General features: G+C 39.6%; 3 protein-coding genes across 3 annotated transcripts; 2 read left to right on the forward strand and 1 right to left on the reverse strand.

Moving 5' to 3' along the window:
• The first annotated feature begins 231 nt into the window (after positions 1 to 231).
• LOC139710920 (uncharacterized) lies at positions 232 to 7,433 on the forward strand. The gene is made up of 2 exons (XM_071622839.1): positions 232 to 384; positions 6,242 to 7,433. Exon 2 carries the CDS (start codon positions 6,347 to 6,349, stop codon positions 7,223 to 7,225), a length of 879 nt encoding a protein of 292 aa, XP_071478940.1. The 5' UTR covers positions 232 to 384; positions 6,242 to 6,346; the 3' UTR covers positions 7,226 to 7,433.
• A 7,578-nt stretch (positions 7,434 to 15,011) lies between these two features.
• On the reverse strand, positions 15,012 to 15,929 carry LOC139710923 (late histone H2A.L3-like). Its single transcript, XM_071622848.1, has one exon. The coding sequence runs from the start codon at positions 15,883 to 15,885 to the stop codon at positions 15,505 to 15,507; it is 381 nt and encodes a 126-aa protein (XP_071478949.1). The 5' UTR covers positions 15,886 to 15,929; the 3' UTR covers positions 15,012 to 15,504.
• Positions 15,930 to 16,323: 394 nt separating this feature from the next.
• Positions 16,324 to 16,797, forward strand: LOC139710927 (late histone H2B.L3-like). The gene has a single exon (XM_071622851.1). The coding sequence runs from the start codon at positions 16,340 to 16,342 to the stop codon at positions 16,709 to 16,711; it is 372 nt and encodes a 123-aa protein (XP_071478952.1). The 5' UTR covers positions 16,324 to 16,339; the 3' UTR covers positions 16,712 to 16,797.
• The last annotated feature ends 275 nt before the right edge of the window (positions 16,798 to 17,072 follow it).

Here is a 17,072-nt window from a genome sequence, read left to right on the forward strand (position 1 = left end):
GGAAATGACTGGGTTAAGGACCCTCTTTAAGGCCAAAGCGGAATAGGGATCAATTTTGTTGACCTAAGAATCGATCCGCCATTGTTTACCACCCTCAGGGCTGCCTGCCTGACTAAATATCACGCTTGAAGTAGAACAAAACGGGTGTAATTACAGAAGGCGCGAGTAAAGTAATCAAGGGGTCGGTAAGATCGCGCATGGAGAAAGCGCTCTTGAGAAAAGACACCATGATGGATATTAATATATTCCTTGTTTAAAAACTGCATGCCGTGGCATAGGCTTGGTGACGGCTGTCTTGGAGGTTCGCTCGATCTTCTGATAGGAGTAACATTCACCTAGTAAAAGGTCCCAAAATCATGAGCTCGCACACATTCGTCATAATCGGTAAGTCGCTATTGTTCTTACTTTTTTCGGCCGTGGTTACCTGCAAACAATAATAAAGGGCTTCAACAATAGTCCTGCTCCCACAGCTCACCGGGATTTTGGTACACGGATACAATCTTTGCAAGTCAAGTCGAATATGGTCGATTCAGGTTCACATACGTCAATCTTACAATAAGGTATTCTTCTCCTCAACCATCTTTATATCCTCTGTAATATCACGTTTTAGATACAATTGCCATCTGCAGTGCTCTTGTTCAACTTTGAGGGGACCTTTTTCTCACTTTTTGCTGTGTTTGTTGCTTATGCGGATGGAAAGTGGTTTCTTGTGGTAGTCACCGATAGTTTTTGAGGAGTCTGCTGCTGATTTCTCGTGAAGAATGTAGCAGCAATATAAAACTGAGCAACAATCTAATCTTGTGTAAGTGAGAGAGGAAGAGAGACGTTGGAGCTGGTTGTACAGTCATTGCGACAATTTGTGGTTGGTTTTTGTTTGTTTGTTTGTTTGTTTGTTTGTTTGTTTGTGTTTTCCTGGAGTGCAGATGCGAGTTCGACGGGCAGTTTGCCACTACTGATTTATGGCTGTGAAATAATTCATTATGCATCAATGAGAATCAGGCAAGAGTATGATATCCATATTGTGTAACAGATGAATGTCTTCAACGTCGGGGTCTACATATCTGTGCTAATCATATGATTCCACAATGCATCCAGCAAGATTATCTTTTCTTCTTTGCTGACGTCTAAATGTTGACAGGGAGTAACTCACGTGAATGACACTTGGGCATGTTCATAGACGTGACAATGTAGACAACTGTTGAGATAAAAGTAACAAACCTTACTACTATGTGTATGTTGAAATACAAAAGGTTGATAATCAGGAAGATAATCACAATTTTCACGATGTTCAGGCCAACTGAGTAAAATCATTATAGGCATAATAAGGAAAAGAACAAGAACTAGACAAGATGGGGTATAGGAGAAGCATGAAGAGAAATGCAAGGAGCATAAAAAAGAGGAGAAATACATAAGAAAATATATAAGTATAGTATATAAGTATATATGAATAAGAATATATAAGGAAATGAGAGCAGGGAGGTGAGAATTCATTAACACTGTTAATGCTCAACTTATACGGTCTTTTGCAACGAACGTACTCGCTCTCGGCCACCCCCTCCCCCGTCATTGTTTCTATATAGTGATCTTATTCCGTCCTAATAATTTCCCTGTAAATGTTGGGACAATCAATTACATTTACAGCACTAAAGCCAGATCCATAACGGGACTTTTGGAACAGAACGTGATACTGTGATCATTATATTAATTGACGACGCTTAGTGAGGGCAGTTACCATCAATATGTCACTTATTCCTCATACCTACATAACACACGTCGCTTTGTACTCCAGACCACCTGGGCTTATTGCGTCGCTATGGAGACACAACGCTGGCAGCAAAATAGGTCTTTCCTGCATTTTGCCTCGTGAGTTGAGGGCCACTTCTTTTCAAATCATTTCGACAACGAAAAGATCGAGGAATATATAAGGCGAGTGACGATCTTTTGTCACGAACAGTTTATAATGTAACCAAAATGAGCACTCGTTAGATGCAAGACATCAGTGTGGGTGGAGGCTGGTATTACATTGAGTGGTATAACAGCAAGCTGCAGAGGGCTTCTCAATGACATATTCAGTCAAGTCTGGTAGGTTTTGTGCCGGGAAAACAACATGATTCCATGACATTGGACAACAAGCGTTGCTAATGGGAAAATTGATCTATGGTTGAAGATATAAGTACTTCGTCAAATGGCACGTGGAGAACTGAAATCTAGATGAATCACAGGGAAGGAACAAGAATGTACATCTCCCTATGAACAATGGAAAGTGAACAGTCTTTTCAGACATTTACCTATAGCTAATGTCGTAATAAAGGTCAAAGTTTCATCAGTTCAACGATACGTACATACATGCAAATACATATACGTCTACCTTTTGGCACGCAAATTGCACGATCTGGTGCAAACGTTGTTCGATTTGAGGTTTCACACTTGTTAACAAAATTTGGTAAGTTGCTATTTTGAAGGCAGAAAGCTTTTTGTTTCATTTATCTCTCAAACTGTAATTGTTTTCTAAAGACACTAAGGGAACCACATCGCGTATAACAAAACAGTTTCATGTCATTAACATGGGACGCAACATCATAATCTAGAAAACAAGGAGGAATCAAATAAAATGTTTCTCTTTGAAGTTAAAAGACCACAGGACCTGTTAAGTATACAGGCAAAAGTGGTATGGGTAAAGGGAGTTACACGCTGCTGACAGTGGTATCGAACCAGGGACCCAAAGAGATAGAGACAGTGGTCTCAAAAGCAGGGGCCTGCTTTCCGAATTGCCTTGTGCTCTTGGCTCTGCTTCAGGTTCCATCCACCATTTTCCTGTCATTGTTATTGTTTCAGGTGTCGAAGATTGGAGCGTGAGATTCCGGGCATAGTCCTTTCTTGGACATCAACAAAGGTGTATTATGGCATCTACAATGACCAAAACAAAACCAGGACCGGCTAGTGAATTAGTCGGAAGAGCCCAATGCAATCCAATATCCCCTGAAGGACCGCTTGAAGCCTTCATGAATGGGTTTTTACTACAAGCTTTTCACTTTTCTCATCGATTTGAGGTTGACACCGAGAGGCAAAGGCGTGTCCTTGTCGACCAACACGAAGCGATCGGCTGCTGATCTCGTGGTGTAAGTGGCGACTGAATCAAATTTGCTTAGCTTGCCTTTCAACTTCTTTCCTACAGCCACTTGCAATGAAGTGTTAAGCTGATGTAGGTGGTATTAACAAGGTCATGGTCACGCGTGAAGTGGTGATATCATTACTAGTATCACAATAGAGGCCAGTGCAATTAGGAATATGAGGTACTTGACGCTGTAGACAATTGATCACCTCGGTGAAAGTCATTTATTAGAATATTATGTTTGCATGCCATGGCTTTGAGAGAAAAGGGCGGGGTGCGTCATGTTCACATTGTGTCGTGTGGTTGTCTTTCATGTTTATCGATTCAGGTACACGAGGTCAAGACATTATAGTCTACATGTAATAGTGGTAACCATGTCAATATTTGAGTTCTCGCTTCGATCTTCCATGCTAGCTGAACGTGACCACCTGTGTGTGCTTGGAGCACCCAAATATTACTAAGAAATCGCTTTGACATGTTTGGGATTATGCCAGTCACCGATTCGTCATATTTACCATGCAGATGCTGGTCTGCTATGTGAGGTACCAGACAGGAGTACGTGCCGTTATTCATATTGTCAACACAACAATGAGTAAACCGTAACGTTGTCGGGTTGATTGTTGTTGCCTGCACCCATGAAACATTTTCTTTGAGTTAGTTCCCGGTCGTGGAGCCGTACCTTTGGATAGTTCCTTCACTATTATACGCACGATACATAGTCGTTGATCCTGGAAAGGTGGAGTAGCTTTTCATGCGTATATGGATGTTGGAATACTCTATCCCACTAGCAGCACCATATAGCAGACAGCTAGGTAAGACCATAGCGAACGGGCTTACAATTTTCCTTTTTATGTCTGCTTAATCAGAGGCAAGTGTTTATGGAGTTTCTGCAGAACGTTTATTCAAACTAAGCGACCATTCGGAAGGAGTTTCCATTTTACTTGTCTTTATATGATCTGATAAAAATCCATTAAAAAGATGATATGACCGTAATAACGATCGGAACATTATTACTATTAGACTTAGTTGCTGTAAGCTGTAAAGTGCCACAGCGATTGCCCAAAATACACGTTCCATGTGAACATTACTCTACATATTTTAAGGAGCATTAGGAGCAGTAAGGGTGGGACTATATCTGATAAATTATAGCAATGTACAGGACACTCTATACCACACTTAAAACAGCAATGCTAAAACTCTTTTCACCAAGTGAAGGATTTGTCCTATACAACAAACCACTTAATGTCAGTAGTCAGGCTAAGTCTTGGACCCCCCCCCCCCCATAAAAAAGAAATCTGATAAAGTGAGTTTGAACCAAACAGAATTTATTTTGTACTTTATTTCTCAAGAATACAGACGTGTGATATGCTAGGTTATAGCCACACATAATGCTTCATTTCATTTAAGATGAATTGTGACACAATGGTGTCACACAGTTTTCATTTAATACCTCCTCAAATATGGGACACATCATAGTGCCAATTTGTGATAGCGACGTTGATCTTTCGTCCACATCATATCAAGTAATAATGCAAATGCAAAGTTGTCAGTGTTCAGCTAGTGTTAGTTTGTGATGATTTATTTTTATGTAAATTCGATATAGGAAACCAATACAGTGAAATGAAGTGAAATTAAATCTATATGATATAATCATTATCATCTATAGTGTGTAGGAATGTAGTTTGTTGGCTTAATTCGCTGCTGTTGAATTAATGTTATAGTATATCTCGAAAGAGCTATAATCATGTAGATAACAAATCGTTAACATATATATATCAAAGTCCACGGGAATGAAGGCAAACGCTGTGCTCGAACTTACGTAAAATCTACAAGACCTCGATTATAGCTGGCTAATATCAAATCATCACGTAATAATGACAGATAGGGCCCGTCGGGAAGAACAGCGCCAAAACTGAAAAGGTTATCAATAAGATGAATAATGATTATGATTATATGACTATATAACCATCATTTTTGTGATCTTTATCATGGATCATGGCATCTGTAAGTAAAGGAAACAGATGTAGAAATATTCCGCTTATGTTTCCAACTAAATTTCTATTCGGAATGAAATATCATTTTATGTTTGCGTTCTGAGCTGTGTTATGTCTTTCTGTAAATCTTTTAGGTATAGTGATATCACAATGAGGTCGGAGCCTCTTTCTCGTTCTTTCACACACAGTATACTCAAGTTTCAAGTTCATTTCACATCTTTAAACGATTTTTGCATAAACAGAAATACAGCATACATGTCATATTTTACGCTAAAAAATAAGTAAATTACAACTCGAAATATTACACAAAATAGATGGAAATAAGGTCAGATGACATCATGTCATCTGACACAAGAAAGCGCAGCAGATGTTGGGAATTAGCAAAAGATATTGACCTATCAAGGTTAACCCCCTTTGAGAATTACTTAAAACTGACAAGAACTTGGTGGATCTTTGTATCGTCTGATTATGATGTTCTGTCAAGGTGTACTCATGTTGAAACTCTATAAGGTAAATTAAAAAAGAAACCTAAGAAATTTGGATTATTTTCATGAAAATGGGAGACATCAGATATATATAACATTCAAAGGATTGATATGTTTCATGAGACGGTGATAAATGTATTAGAATGTAAATTTACAAGGCAGTGATGTCATTGAGCTCACCTCTCTCGTTGGTTTAAATAATATGTCATATAAAAGTAACAGTTTTAGCCAATGATTCAACAACTCAACCCATTGCACTTCCCCTCAACAGTCATTGTTGCTTTATAGGATGTAACCATTCTAAATTCAAATGATGCAGTGTGCTCTTTATCATTTCACTAAACAACAACATAATTTGATGTAGATTGGTGTTCAGATTAATGGTGAGAGACTTATACAGGACAATAACATTGTCACCTCATTGAATTTGCATATTTCATCGTGCGAGTATCACTGTTTAAAGAAAATATCTGAAACTGTAAAAGTTCATGTCTTTATTATTCATATCTTTATTATTTCTAACGACAGTCCTTCTGTTCTGTACTTCGTTCTATTCCATTTTGTCAACTTGCATGTATAGGGAGTGGCATTTCATTTAATGCTGATCATATATCTGCATCTATGTTTGTGTTTTTGTTTGTTTTTTACAGGCACCATGATATTCACAACTCCAATCTTCCTCTGCAAAGGCACTTAAGGCCGTCACTTGAACGAATTTCTGCTGGACGTTGGTAGGACTTCACGCAACACACACCATGGCAGGCATTCAGAAAAATTGCAAAGTGACGTCACTTCAGTATAAGAATGATTATCATCTAACAATTGATCATCCCATGACAGAGAGCATTGTCGACAGGGACTACATGCGCATCACTGTTCATCCGCAACCTCTGCTGGCACGAAACCCTTCGGGTCGCCGGAATTACTTCATGCCACAGTGCGAGACGGAATGGATTCAAATGGTGAACAAACTGAACGATGGGCAAGGAACCTACCACCAAAGTACCACCTACGTTAAGCCAGGGGTATACCCTTCCCGTTCAATAAGCGCAAATTCTTACTTCGATCCTTACGCCCTTGGGTCCAACTCGTCTCTCAACATCACTGCGCGGACGTTGAATTTGTCGTCACGCCGACAGATGCAACGCGCATACGAACGCGCTTGCCGTAGTACGATCCGTGGTGACAAGTCTCGTGCATCGTCTGCTTCTGTGAGGGATCTTGATAGCTACGGAGACAGAGTGAACACTCCAAGTCTAACTACTCGCCTTGCAACCATGAGCTCTCGCGCTAAGTCAGTTTGTTCTGAAAGATCAAGTTGCAGCAGTAGCACTACTAACACTGACTTTTCATCAGGTCATAGCAGCCCTGAAAAGCCGACATATGTACTTCCACGACCACCACCTGTTAAAATGCCTAAGGTAGCTGCCATGCCTTCCAAGCGAGAGGCTTGGTTTAGTGCTCCATATCGATCGCGTATCGTGCGGCAATCGCCCCCTTGGCGATCGCTGTTGAATCGTCGACCTGAAGGTGTAAGAGCTTCCGGTGGACTGTGTCCTAACCACTGCCGATGTTGTTTTGAAGCGACATACGATACAAACAACAAGAACATCTACAAAGTTGATCAAGAGTAGTTCAAGAAACTGACCGAGGCCGAGAGGACAACAAGCAAACACAACAAAGATCAACAATACTTCACTGGCAGTATAGCGTTCGGAAAAGCTAACATACTTCCATATAAACCAAAACGTAATGTCGTACAGCAACGCAATGAGACGACGCACCTTGTGTCAAATCATTGACTGGTACCTATTTTTACTGACTTCAAACGGAGCCTCTCCAGTGACGCAGTGACTAATGGTGATCACTCTGAATCGTATAGCATTGTCTATAGCCATTGGTTTTGAAAATAGTGAAAGATTTTAACGGGGGACGCCCTAACCTAAAGAAATAATCTAGTGTGTAACATTCATGTCTTCTCAGATGACAGAATGACGTGTCGCGCGAAAACGAATGATTTTCTCCCAATTTGACGAGGTGATAATCAATCCATATGCACGTTATTTTTATGCTGAACTGCAATTACTGTCTCAAGCCATCACATGGTACGGATATCTATAGCGGATTTCTTTACTGTTTTTGTAAATTACTACCAATGGTAAGCATGTTAGTTACCGCATTATTTCATCCGCATCTTTGGCGGAAATAAGTGATGACCGTAAGAATTATTTCAAAGGCGATGATACTAATGGAATTCAATATAGAGTGTGTGAATCTGCACGTACGTGCGACACAATATTTCCTGCAAATGATTATACTTCTACCTTCCATAATGTCAACAATACAATATCTAGATTATCAATTAATCGCAACAAAATGAGATGGAACCATAACACGTCTTCAGACTGCACGGTTGAGACTTTTTTTCACGGCATTAATTTCGACACACTGTAGTTTCCGTCGGCTGTAAATGGGTTGATATTGTCTCATCTCATGTTGAAGGTCACAAAGAAAGTCAGTTTAAGATGAGTATTTCTGTCATTTTTTCGAACCGTATAGAATGGTGGTAATGATGGTCAGATGGAAAGTCATTGAAGAAAACCAAAACCCAAACAAGTGAACACATCAGTGAAAGTTTGAGGAAAGTCGAACAATCCGTACAAATAAGATGGAAAGTCACTGAAGAAAATCAAAACCAAAACAAGTGAACACATCAATGAAAGTTTGAGGAAAGTCAAACAATCCGTTCAAAAGTTATGAATTTTTAAAATGTTGGTGCCGTCTTCGATGGATAAGAGGACTGCTAACACTTCATGAAAAGGACACTTTCCGTTGACTTGTTATTGACATATTCGTAATATCATTCCCCCCTGCTTTCTGAAAAGATCGAAGTCAAGTGCCCTTTCATTATGCTAGAAAAGTGAAAATAATATGTCGAATTGACACACCTTTCTAGTTCCAAACTGACGATGATATGAAGTTAAGGTTATTATAGTGCAATAGAAAAGTCCGTTGTGATAAGAATCTACCTGCTGAATGTTTGAAAAATATGTTTCGTATGTACAGCGCAGTAATTTCAAATGCTATAGTTGCGTGTTCGTCCTCGGTAAAAGCTTGATATGACTAAAAGCTGTCGACATCAAAACCACATAGGATCTCATTTCATACAAGATGTTATATTAGTAATTCCTGCTGGAATGGCAACTTCTTGTAGCAATTTACAGCCAATTGGAAAACGGGATTCATGTCGTTACCATGACACTTGCCATTGCGGCAAGATTTGCTTTCATATCCATTTTTAAAATATTTTGTGTAATGTTATATCGTCTATATCACTTCAGTCAATTTTCATTACAACATTATTTGTTACCCCAAGGTTCTACAATTATGTATTTTTTTCAATTTTACTTTATTTTGATTATATGTAACCTTATTCTCTGTTACCAAAGAAAGTGAAATGTTTATGTTCTTTTCGAAAAATGAAATAAAGTTTGAATTGAATTGAAAAAAGAAAATGAAATTGAGCCCCAAGAACTTACAAAAGTATATACAGGTAGTGATCGTAAACCAAATCTAAGTCCGGATAGAAAATGTGGTGTTAATGATTTAGCTCACTGCGATATTTAATAATGTATCCCATTTTATTATCATTTTGATAAAGTAATGTCATGATGTAATGTTACAAGTAACTCTAATCAGTTGATGTTCCGGATATGAATGGCCCTTAAAAATCAAAGGAGTGATAGTGAAAGTTAAATGATTTTCTTGCCTAAAGGATATCGATCAAGGACAATTGCTTCCGCGCAGTTTGGGGTTGGTTGTTTTATTTTTCTCATCATTATAGAACAGTTGTGTTATACTTTAGTGTCTCTAGAAATTTGGCAGAAGGATTGCTTGTTATATTGAATGCAAAATTATAACTGCCCTCTATACATGTAGGAATACAATATATGAATGTTGAAATATAGAATAACGTAAACTGACTTTTTTTCTGATTGCAATGTGTGATATACTTTGCTGTGTCATCATTGTTAGAATGGAGGCTCAATTTTTTAACGATTTTGAAGAATTTCACAGCTAATCAATTTAAGGGAAAATGTTGTCTTCAGGTTGAAATGGGTATTATTGTGATAGCTTTATTCAATTTCAATTCAGTGATCTAAATATCATCAAATTGTAATGTGTTCATTGTTACAATGATTCACAATATTGAAGGTATTTTTAATATACAAGGATAGCAACGCATGCAGAGGCTGGGATAGTATAATTAGCAATGACGGTATACATATGTATGTAAATAATAAATGCCTGTTTTATCAATATTGTCCTCTTAGGAAAATGTATGCGTTTTTGTCTTCTCCATGACAAACATAACGTTAACATCTCGAATCTCCAAATTTATGTATATTTTGTCCTTTTTCCGTAATATGTTGATATTTGAATGGTACTGATGCCGTATCTGTTTATGTTTTACGATCATGACGTTTTGCCTTAGTGCTGTGTAACGACGAGATTTGAAACAGCAGTATATCACTGTTGATATCCGATAAACATGGTTAGAAAATGGGTATTTTGTGGTTCTGTTGTAACATTTGTTGTCTTTAAGAAGTGTGGTATGTGCTTAGAAAAAAAAAACACGTTGTTTCGGTTGGGTTTATTACAAGTGCAAGACAAAGGTATAAAACTGTCCTTGGTGAGAAACGACCAACCGATACTTATTTGCATGATGTATATATATATTAATATATATATATATATATATATATATATATATATATATATATATATATATATATATATATTGATAATGAAAAATAACATAATGTAATATGATATCATATGCTATAGTATAATATAACATAATAGCATAATGTTAATGTAAATTTACTGAGAGTGTATATGCAAATACAGATAAACGCCATTTTTGAAGTTTTTTTTCTCCAAAAGGTCTTCATCACATAGAGAGAAAAAAAAAAGAATCTTTTTCAATGGTACTAAAGATATGAAAATTATATCACAAAAATATTCTAATCATTTTCTTTGTTTTCTAGCAGATTCAATCTCAAATATTTCATGCTGATGAAAATGAACGTACCGGCTCCCTCTTCATGGGATGGTACATGTACTTGATATAGAGGGAGAAAAAGAAATCAATGCCCTAATAGCAGTTGTATAATATCACCATCCAAAGTCTGCGTAATGAGTTAACATGATTGTGATACAATCATGGATAAATGGTTTCTTCCCATGGTTAGTCATAACTATCAGCGCTCAACACCGGCTGAATTACAGTAGGGATCAATATTGACTCGAGAACTTCTTCCCACCTCCCTGATTTGAGGGTCCAGGGGTCCGTTTCATGAAAGTCTTATGAGAGACTTTTCATTCCTTCATTTCATTCATTTTTTTTCCATTTCCAACAAAAGCATACATGTATATTATAAACATTTTCCAGAAATTGAATACATAAACTACATCTCAATTTTCGCTCATAAGATTCGTAAGAAACACTTTTGAGAGATTTCATGAAATTAGTTTTATTTTTTTTAACTACATAGCCACAATTATTATGAGCAACTTTGGCCAATCTGCATGTTCTGAGATTTATACATGTATGTAAAGACCTTTATGTGATGACTTCATGAAACGGATCCCAGGGCTCCGCGTCATGAAGTCATTTTATTCAGTGCTCATTACACAAAAGTCTTTACATAAATCTCAGAATGGCTAATGTCGCTCGTATGTAGCTCTGAGAGACTTTCGAAGAGAAGTAAGATCCATTTCATGAAGTCACTCGTAAGTGTGTCATGAGCGAAAGACTTTCATAAAACCGACCCCAGCATCTGTGTCCTGCCAGCTTTGCGCAAGGAGTGCTTCACGGTGCTTGATCGGAGAGGGCGCCACTCAACATTAGAGGTGTCTGTTGCATTGTCATTTCGAGAATTCAAAAAAAAAAAAAAAAAAAAGGCAAGTGCATAGAGCTGATTGGTACAAGTGAATAGAAACAAGAAAGAGATTATAATACACACTAGTAGGGTTTGGGCATCTGATTTCAAGCACGACCAAGCCGATGTCTCCAGTTATAGTTCCCAAAGACAGACATTGGTGGTAGGGACCGCGGAACTGGGGGTAGGGGCTGAGGACTGCAGTCCCCCCCCCCCCCCAACTTTTTTTGGACCTGTTCAAAAAAGGAAATATCGGGGGGAAATCGAAATAAAAATCGGGGAAAAATCGTAAAAATTCTTAGCACTCAAACTTTCCGCCAATTCTTCTGTCCAAGCAGGAGAGGGGAGGGGGAAGGGGAGAGTATGGGTGATCTATCACTTGGTCTACTCTCACTTCGTCTAATACCCCTTTCAGTAACTCCCCTGGCTAGCGCCAGGCCCGAGCTAAGTTGTAAAATTTTGAGTTTATGAATGGGTCGGGCCAAAGTGGCCCGTGCCAGGAGCGGACTATTTTGGCGCTGCTGAAGCTAGCACCAGGCACGGGCCAGGCTCGGCCCTGGTGCCAATCGAAGAGTTTATGAATGATAGCAGCACCAGGCTCGGGCCAAAATTTCTTGCACGGTCAAAGGTCACAATTACCTGGCCATGCCCTCCGCCGGAGCGCGCGTTCAGTTGCCATGGTAGTTATCCCTTACGTGGCCGAGTTCGTGAATGGGTCATCGTAAAAGTAGCGCGGCTCTGCTGTAGTTACTGAACGCAATTTTTACTGCTTGGCACGGGCCAAATTAGCTCGGGCCAGGAGCTGGCCAGAAATGCATGAGTTACTGAAAGGGGTATAGCCATTTGGTCTCACCCCACATGGTCTAATCCTGTTTCGTCTACAACCAGTTCGTCTAATGACCATTTCATCCAATTGCCACTTAGCCTCATTACCAGTTGGTCTACTTCCAGATGGGCTATGCCCAAAGCTTCGTCTAATAGGTGCCTACCCACAGTTTATTCGACAAAGTGGAAAAAGTCCAAGGAAACAAAACTGCAATTAGACCATCTGGTCATTAGACGAAACAGTAAGTAGCCAAACTGGGCATTAGACCAAGTGCAAAGTAGATCAAACGGGCATTAGACGAAATTGATAGTAGACCAACTGGAAAGTAGACCATCTGATAGTAGACCAAGTGGCAGTAAACCAGTGCATGATCATTGATGAAGGGCTGTATGACTCAACTCATGGACCTTTTTTTTTTTCAATGTCGAGCTGTGGGATGACCCCTTATAAAACTTTTCTGACTCCCTAAATTCTGGTCGTTAGTATACTCTGCAGTTTTGAATTGACCCTTATACTGGTTTTGAATTATCATTATGTACGATTCGAATGAAATTTGCTCCTTCCGTAATCTTGGAGAAATCGGGGGGGGGGGGGATCAAACAAAGTATCAACGATCTCTAAAGAAAAAAAAGTTTGAAGACTCGTGAGCTGTATGACTGAACTCATGGACCTTTTTTTTTCAATGTCGAGCTGTGGGATGACCCCTTATAAAACTTTTCTGACTCCAAAAATTTCTGGTCATTAGAATACTCTGCAATTGACCCTTATACTGCATGGTTTTGATTTTTGAATTATCATTATGGATTCGAATGAAGTTTGCTTCTTGGGGTTGAACCTCACGAGCAAAATCGCACACGAAGTCGTGATCAAGAATATTATAATTTTTCTATTTGAAAGGTGTGATATAAATGGATAATGTGCACTGTACCTTCAGTAGGAGACATGAGTTCACATGATCTTTTTTGTTTGTCTGTAGTGTGATCATGATCAGGGTCACTGATTCATTGGGGAAAAACCCATATATAATTATTTGAAACCTCAAAAACCCATCTCTAATATTTTTCTTTTTTCTTTCCTTTTTTTCCCCAGATCTCATGTGAGACTTATCTATCTGATGATTTTTTTTAATGAATATCAACAACAGTCTTTGGCAGTCAAACTACTAGTATAATGATGAGTGCCTTCAACTCGAATCACGCGTATAATGAAAGACAGTTAATGTTTAAAACGTCTGTACTTCATTTTGTTGTGCACTCAGACTGTATTCCATTTTTACTGCTACGACAATTTCCCCATTTATATTGTCCATTTAATCCGCATTTAATGCGCAAAAGCGACTCACAAAATCGATAGTTTTCCCCTTTCTCCCTCGTTTTCTCTTTCCTGTTTTGAGATTCGCTCTTCTCGAAATGTGCTTTTTACTTGAGGCACTATTGCACTCGACGCCGCGAGGTATTTCCCGCCTCTTTCTCAACGGTTCGAAAATACCATTATTTCATAGTCTCCTATTCAGGAACAAGTCTTCCCAAAACACGACAAAAATAGCGAAACAGCTATTTTCAAACCCTGAAATCAGATCAGATTTATCATGACGATGAGTTTTTGTATAAATAAATGAGGCGCGTTAGATGATTAGGGTTATAGTTTGTTGGGAAAAGATTAATCTCATTGGTTAGTAAATAACAAATAAACTAGGTCTGCATCTGCGATTTATACGAGGACAAAGCTCATGTTCATCGTCTGGTCCGCTCGCACATTCGCAGACAAAACAACATTACGGCAAATAGTCTAATTTTCGAGACGCATCCGACGTCTTGTAGGTTTTTCCATTTTTTCAGCGAATGTTGATCAAGTTTATGTGATCAAAACTACGAATGTCACTTATATTGTATGGACACGGCATTTGAAATGACTAGTTCATCATGAGATACTGATGGTCGATTTGACTAGACTGAATCATTTAGACCATTCATTTTTGGGTTTATTATTGTGACAACGCCCTTCGTAGCAATTGATACTGAACATCAGACTAAACCTGTTCCTTCGTGGCATGACTCACCACGCTGGATGATTTTTTTTTTTTTTTTTACATACAGTACATGCATATACAGTACTTTATTCATGCTTTTGATTGGGGTCAGTGGTCAGTGGTACCCCCCCCCCCCCCCCCCAGCTTAAAGGCAAGAAACTCTTGGCGGAACACTCGAAAGCCATTTTCTCCTTTTTAGAAGGATCGATTTTTTTTTTTCATACAAACAAAAAAAATGAAAATAAGATGGGCACAGCAGCCCTACCCCCCCCCCCCCCGTCACTGTGAAAGGCTGTTGTACATGTAGTTGAGAATGTAGTGTCGTTTATCAAAATTGATTTTAAAAAACAGTACATATAGGGCCTCTCACTTTTTCCAGATTTTGAGTATTATTAGCAAGTTATTTCAAAGATTGAGTCGAATGAGTAAATTCGACTTAATCTTAAATTTTAGACATGATTTCAACTACTTTGAACTACATGAAAGCGCAGTTTTGATTTTATGAAATATTTTTAATTCTTTAGGTATTTGTATGTGTGGGGGGGGGGGGGCATGTGTGCTTGTGTGTATTTGTTCTTTTCTATCAAGGGATTGGTTTTACTAATTTCAATTTTTGTTGGTAGGCCTAACCTAGTGTGTAGCTTCATTTTAAATACATGTACATGTATATTGTAATTTCATTTGATTTTGTGACTTGCAACTCGACGCTCCAGGAGATACGGACTGATTATTTTGTGCAGTATAAACTTATCAATCTAAGTTTAGTGAAAATGTGGATTACGTAATTGCATGGCCGAATTTTGGTTTAACCTTTAAAATGTTCCTTCCGAATTAAGTAGTCTTCATTATGAAATTGTAAATTATCGTCTTACCGTACATGTAACTAAACGTTTACCTCAAGTGGGTAACCATTATTTTTAAGATCTAGAGTTTACAGTACACAACAAATACATATAACCCGACATGAGTTTATAAAAAGCATGATACGGGTACTTAATGATAATATACAGACAACTCGACTGAGTGAACTCTTCAGATTCTTTCTTGGGTACTTGGTGGCTCTGATAAGAGCCGTTTGAAGCAGCTGTTTCAAGCTGAATGACGCCCAGAAGTTTACTTGGCAGCCTTGGCGGTCTTCTTGGGGAGGAGCACGGCCTGGATGTTTGGCAGCACACCACCCTGGGCGATGGTCACTCCACTGAGGAGCTTGTTCAACTCCTCGTCGTTGCGGACGGCGAGCTGAAGATGACGGGGGATGATCCTCGTCTTCTTGTTGTCACGGGCAGCGTTGCCAGCCAACTCGAGGATTTCAGCGGCGAGGTACTCCAAGACGGCGGCCAGGTAGACTGGAGCACCTGCACCAACTCGCTCGGCGTAGTTTCCCTTGCGGAGAAATCGGTGAACACGACCGACGGGGAACTGAAGACCTGCTCGGGCAGATCGGCTCTTGGCCTTAGCACGGGCCTTTCCTGCACCTTTACCACGTCCTGACATGATGAGTTGCGTTTGAGTGTACGGAGTACGAAGAATTGAAGCAGAAAGTGTATGCACTATCCCGACTACAGCGATCAAGCTATATATACTCCCGGAGAGGATCCAATGCACTGGTAGGGATTCACAGCGCACCAATCAGCAACGTCGCTGCTGGCGATCGCACTTATTTTGCATTTTACGCTGGGAGCAAGGTCCGTCGGTATAACAGTGTATAGATACTATGCAAATGAGCGTCGCTCGACGGTGCGTGCACTCCGCTTCGCATAATGAAGTGGGTGAGACGGCGGCTGCTCTTACGAATGCTTCAGTATGATTGGTCTACATGCGTGTCGCTGAACACCTTATTACCATATACGATGCACTTGCAGCCGCGCTGGGGAGGCCCTTGCCATATAAATAGGAGTGAAACCACGGTGACATTACATTCGTTCGATCGAAATCTACTGACCACATCATGCCACCCAAAGCACAAGCTGCCGGAAAGAAGGGCTCCAAGAAGGCCAAGGCTCCCAGGCCTAGCGGAGACAAGAAGAGGCGCAGGAGGCGAAAGGAAAGCTACGGCATCTACATCTACAAGGTGCTGAAGCAGGTCCACCCCGACACTGGTATCTCCAGCCGTGCCATGTCCATCATGAACAGCTTCGTCAACGATGTCTTCGAGCGCATCGCTGCCGAGGCTTCCCGTCTTGCCCACTACAACAAGAAGTCGACCATCACTAGCCGTGAGGTCCAGACTGCTGTCCGTCTTCTCCTCCCCGGAGAGCTGGCCAAGCACGCCGTGTCTGAGGGCACCAAGGCCGTCACCAAGTACACCACCTCCAAGTAAAAATTGGTGTTGGAGTCACGGATGTGCACTTCTTGACATCCATGAAACGGTCCTTCTTAGGACCACCAAATATCCAAGAAAGAAACAAAGATTACTCTTGTCTTGTGTGCCTTTTTTAAATCTTTTGTACTTTTTGTACCTGGATTATGTTTAAATTTTTGTGGATTAGTCGAAGTAGGTGTAACTTTACAATATTATATCAAAACATTGTTCAAGAAAACGTTTGCCTTTTTCGGATGTGAAAGATCGTTTTTTTTCAATGTATCTGGTGATCATCACATACATCCTCGGTTTCCGGTGGTTCCCTCTAGCGAAGGAAAAACACGTGAATTGAATTGATGACAATTGCCGAATTGATCAG

The sequence above is a fragment of the Diadema antillarum genome, unplaced genomic scaffold (assembly GCF_040938485.1).
Source record: "Diadema antillarum isolate AM-2024a unplaced genomic scaffold, OU_Dant_1.0 seq00001588_RagTag, whole genome shotgun sequence".
Classification (NCBI taxonomy): Eukaryota; Metazoa; Echinodermata; class Echinoidea; order Diadematoida; family Diadematidae; genus Diadema; species Diadema antillarum.

Excerpts from the sequence above, each read along its gene's own strand:
- LOC139710927 (XM_071622851.1), top strand. The coding sequence starts at position 16,340 with ATGCCACCCAAAGCACAAGCTGCCGGAAAGAAGGGCTCCAAGAAGGCC.
- LOC139710923 (XM_071622848.1), bottom strand. The coding sequence starts at position 15,885 with ATGTCAGGACGTGGTAAAGGTGCAGGAAAGGCCCGTGCTAAGGCCAAG.
- LOC139710920 (XM_071622839.1), top strand. The coding sequence starts at position 6,347 with ATGGCAGGCATTCAGAAAAATTGCAAAGTGACGTCACTTCAGTATAAG.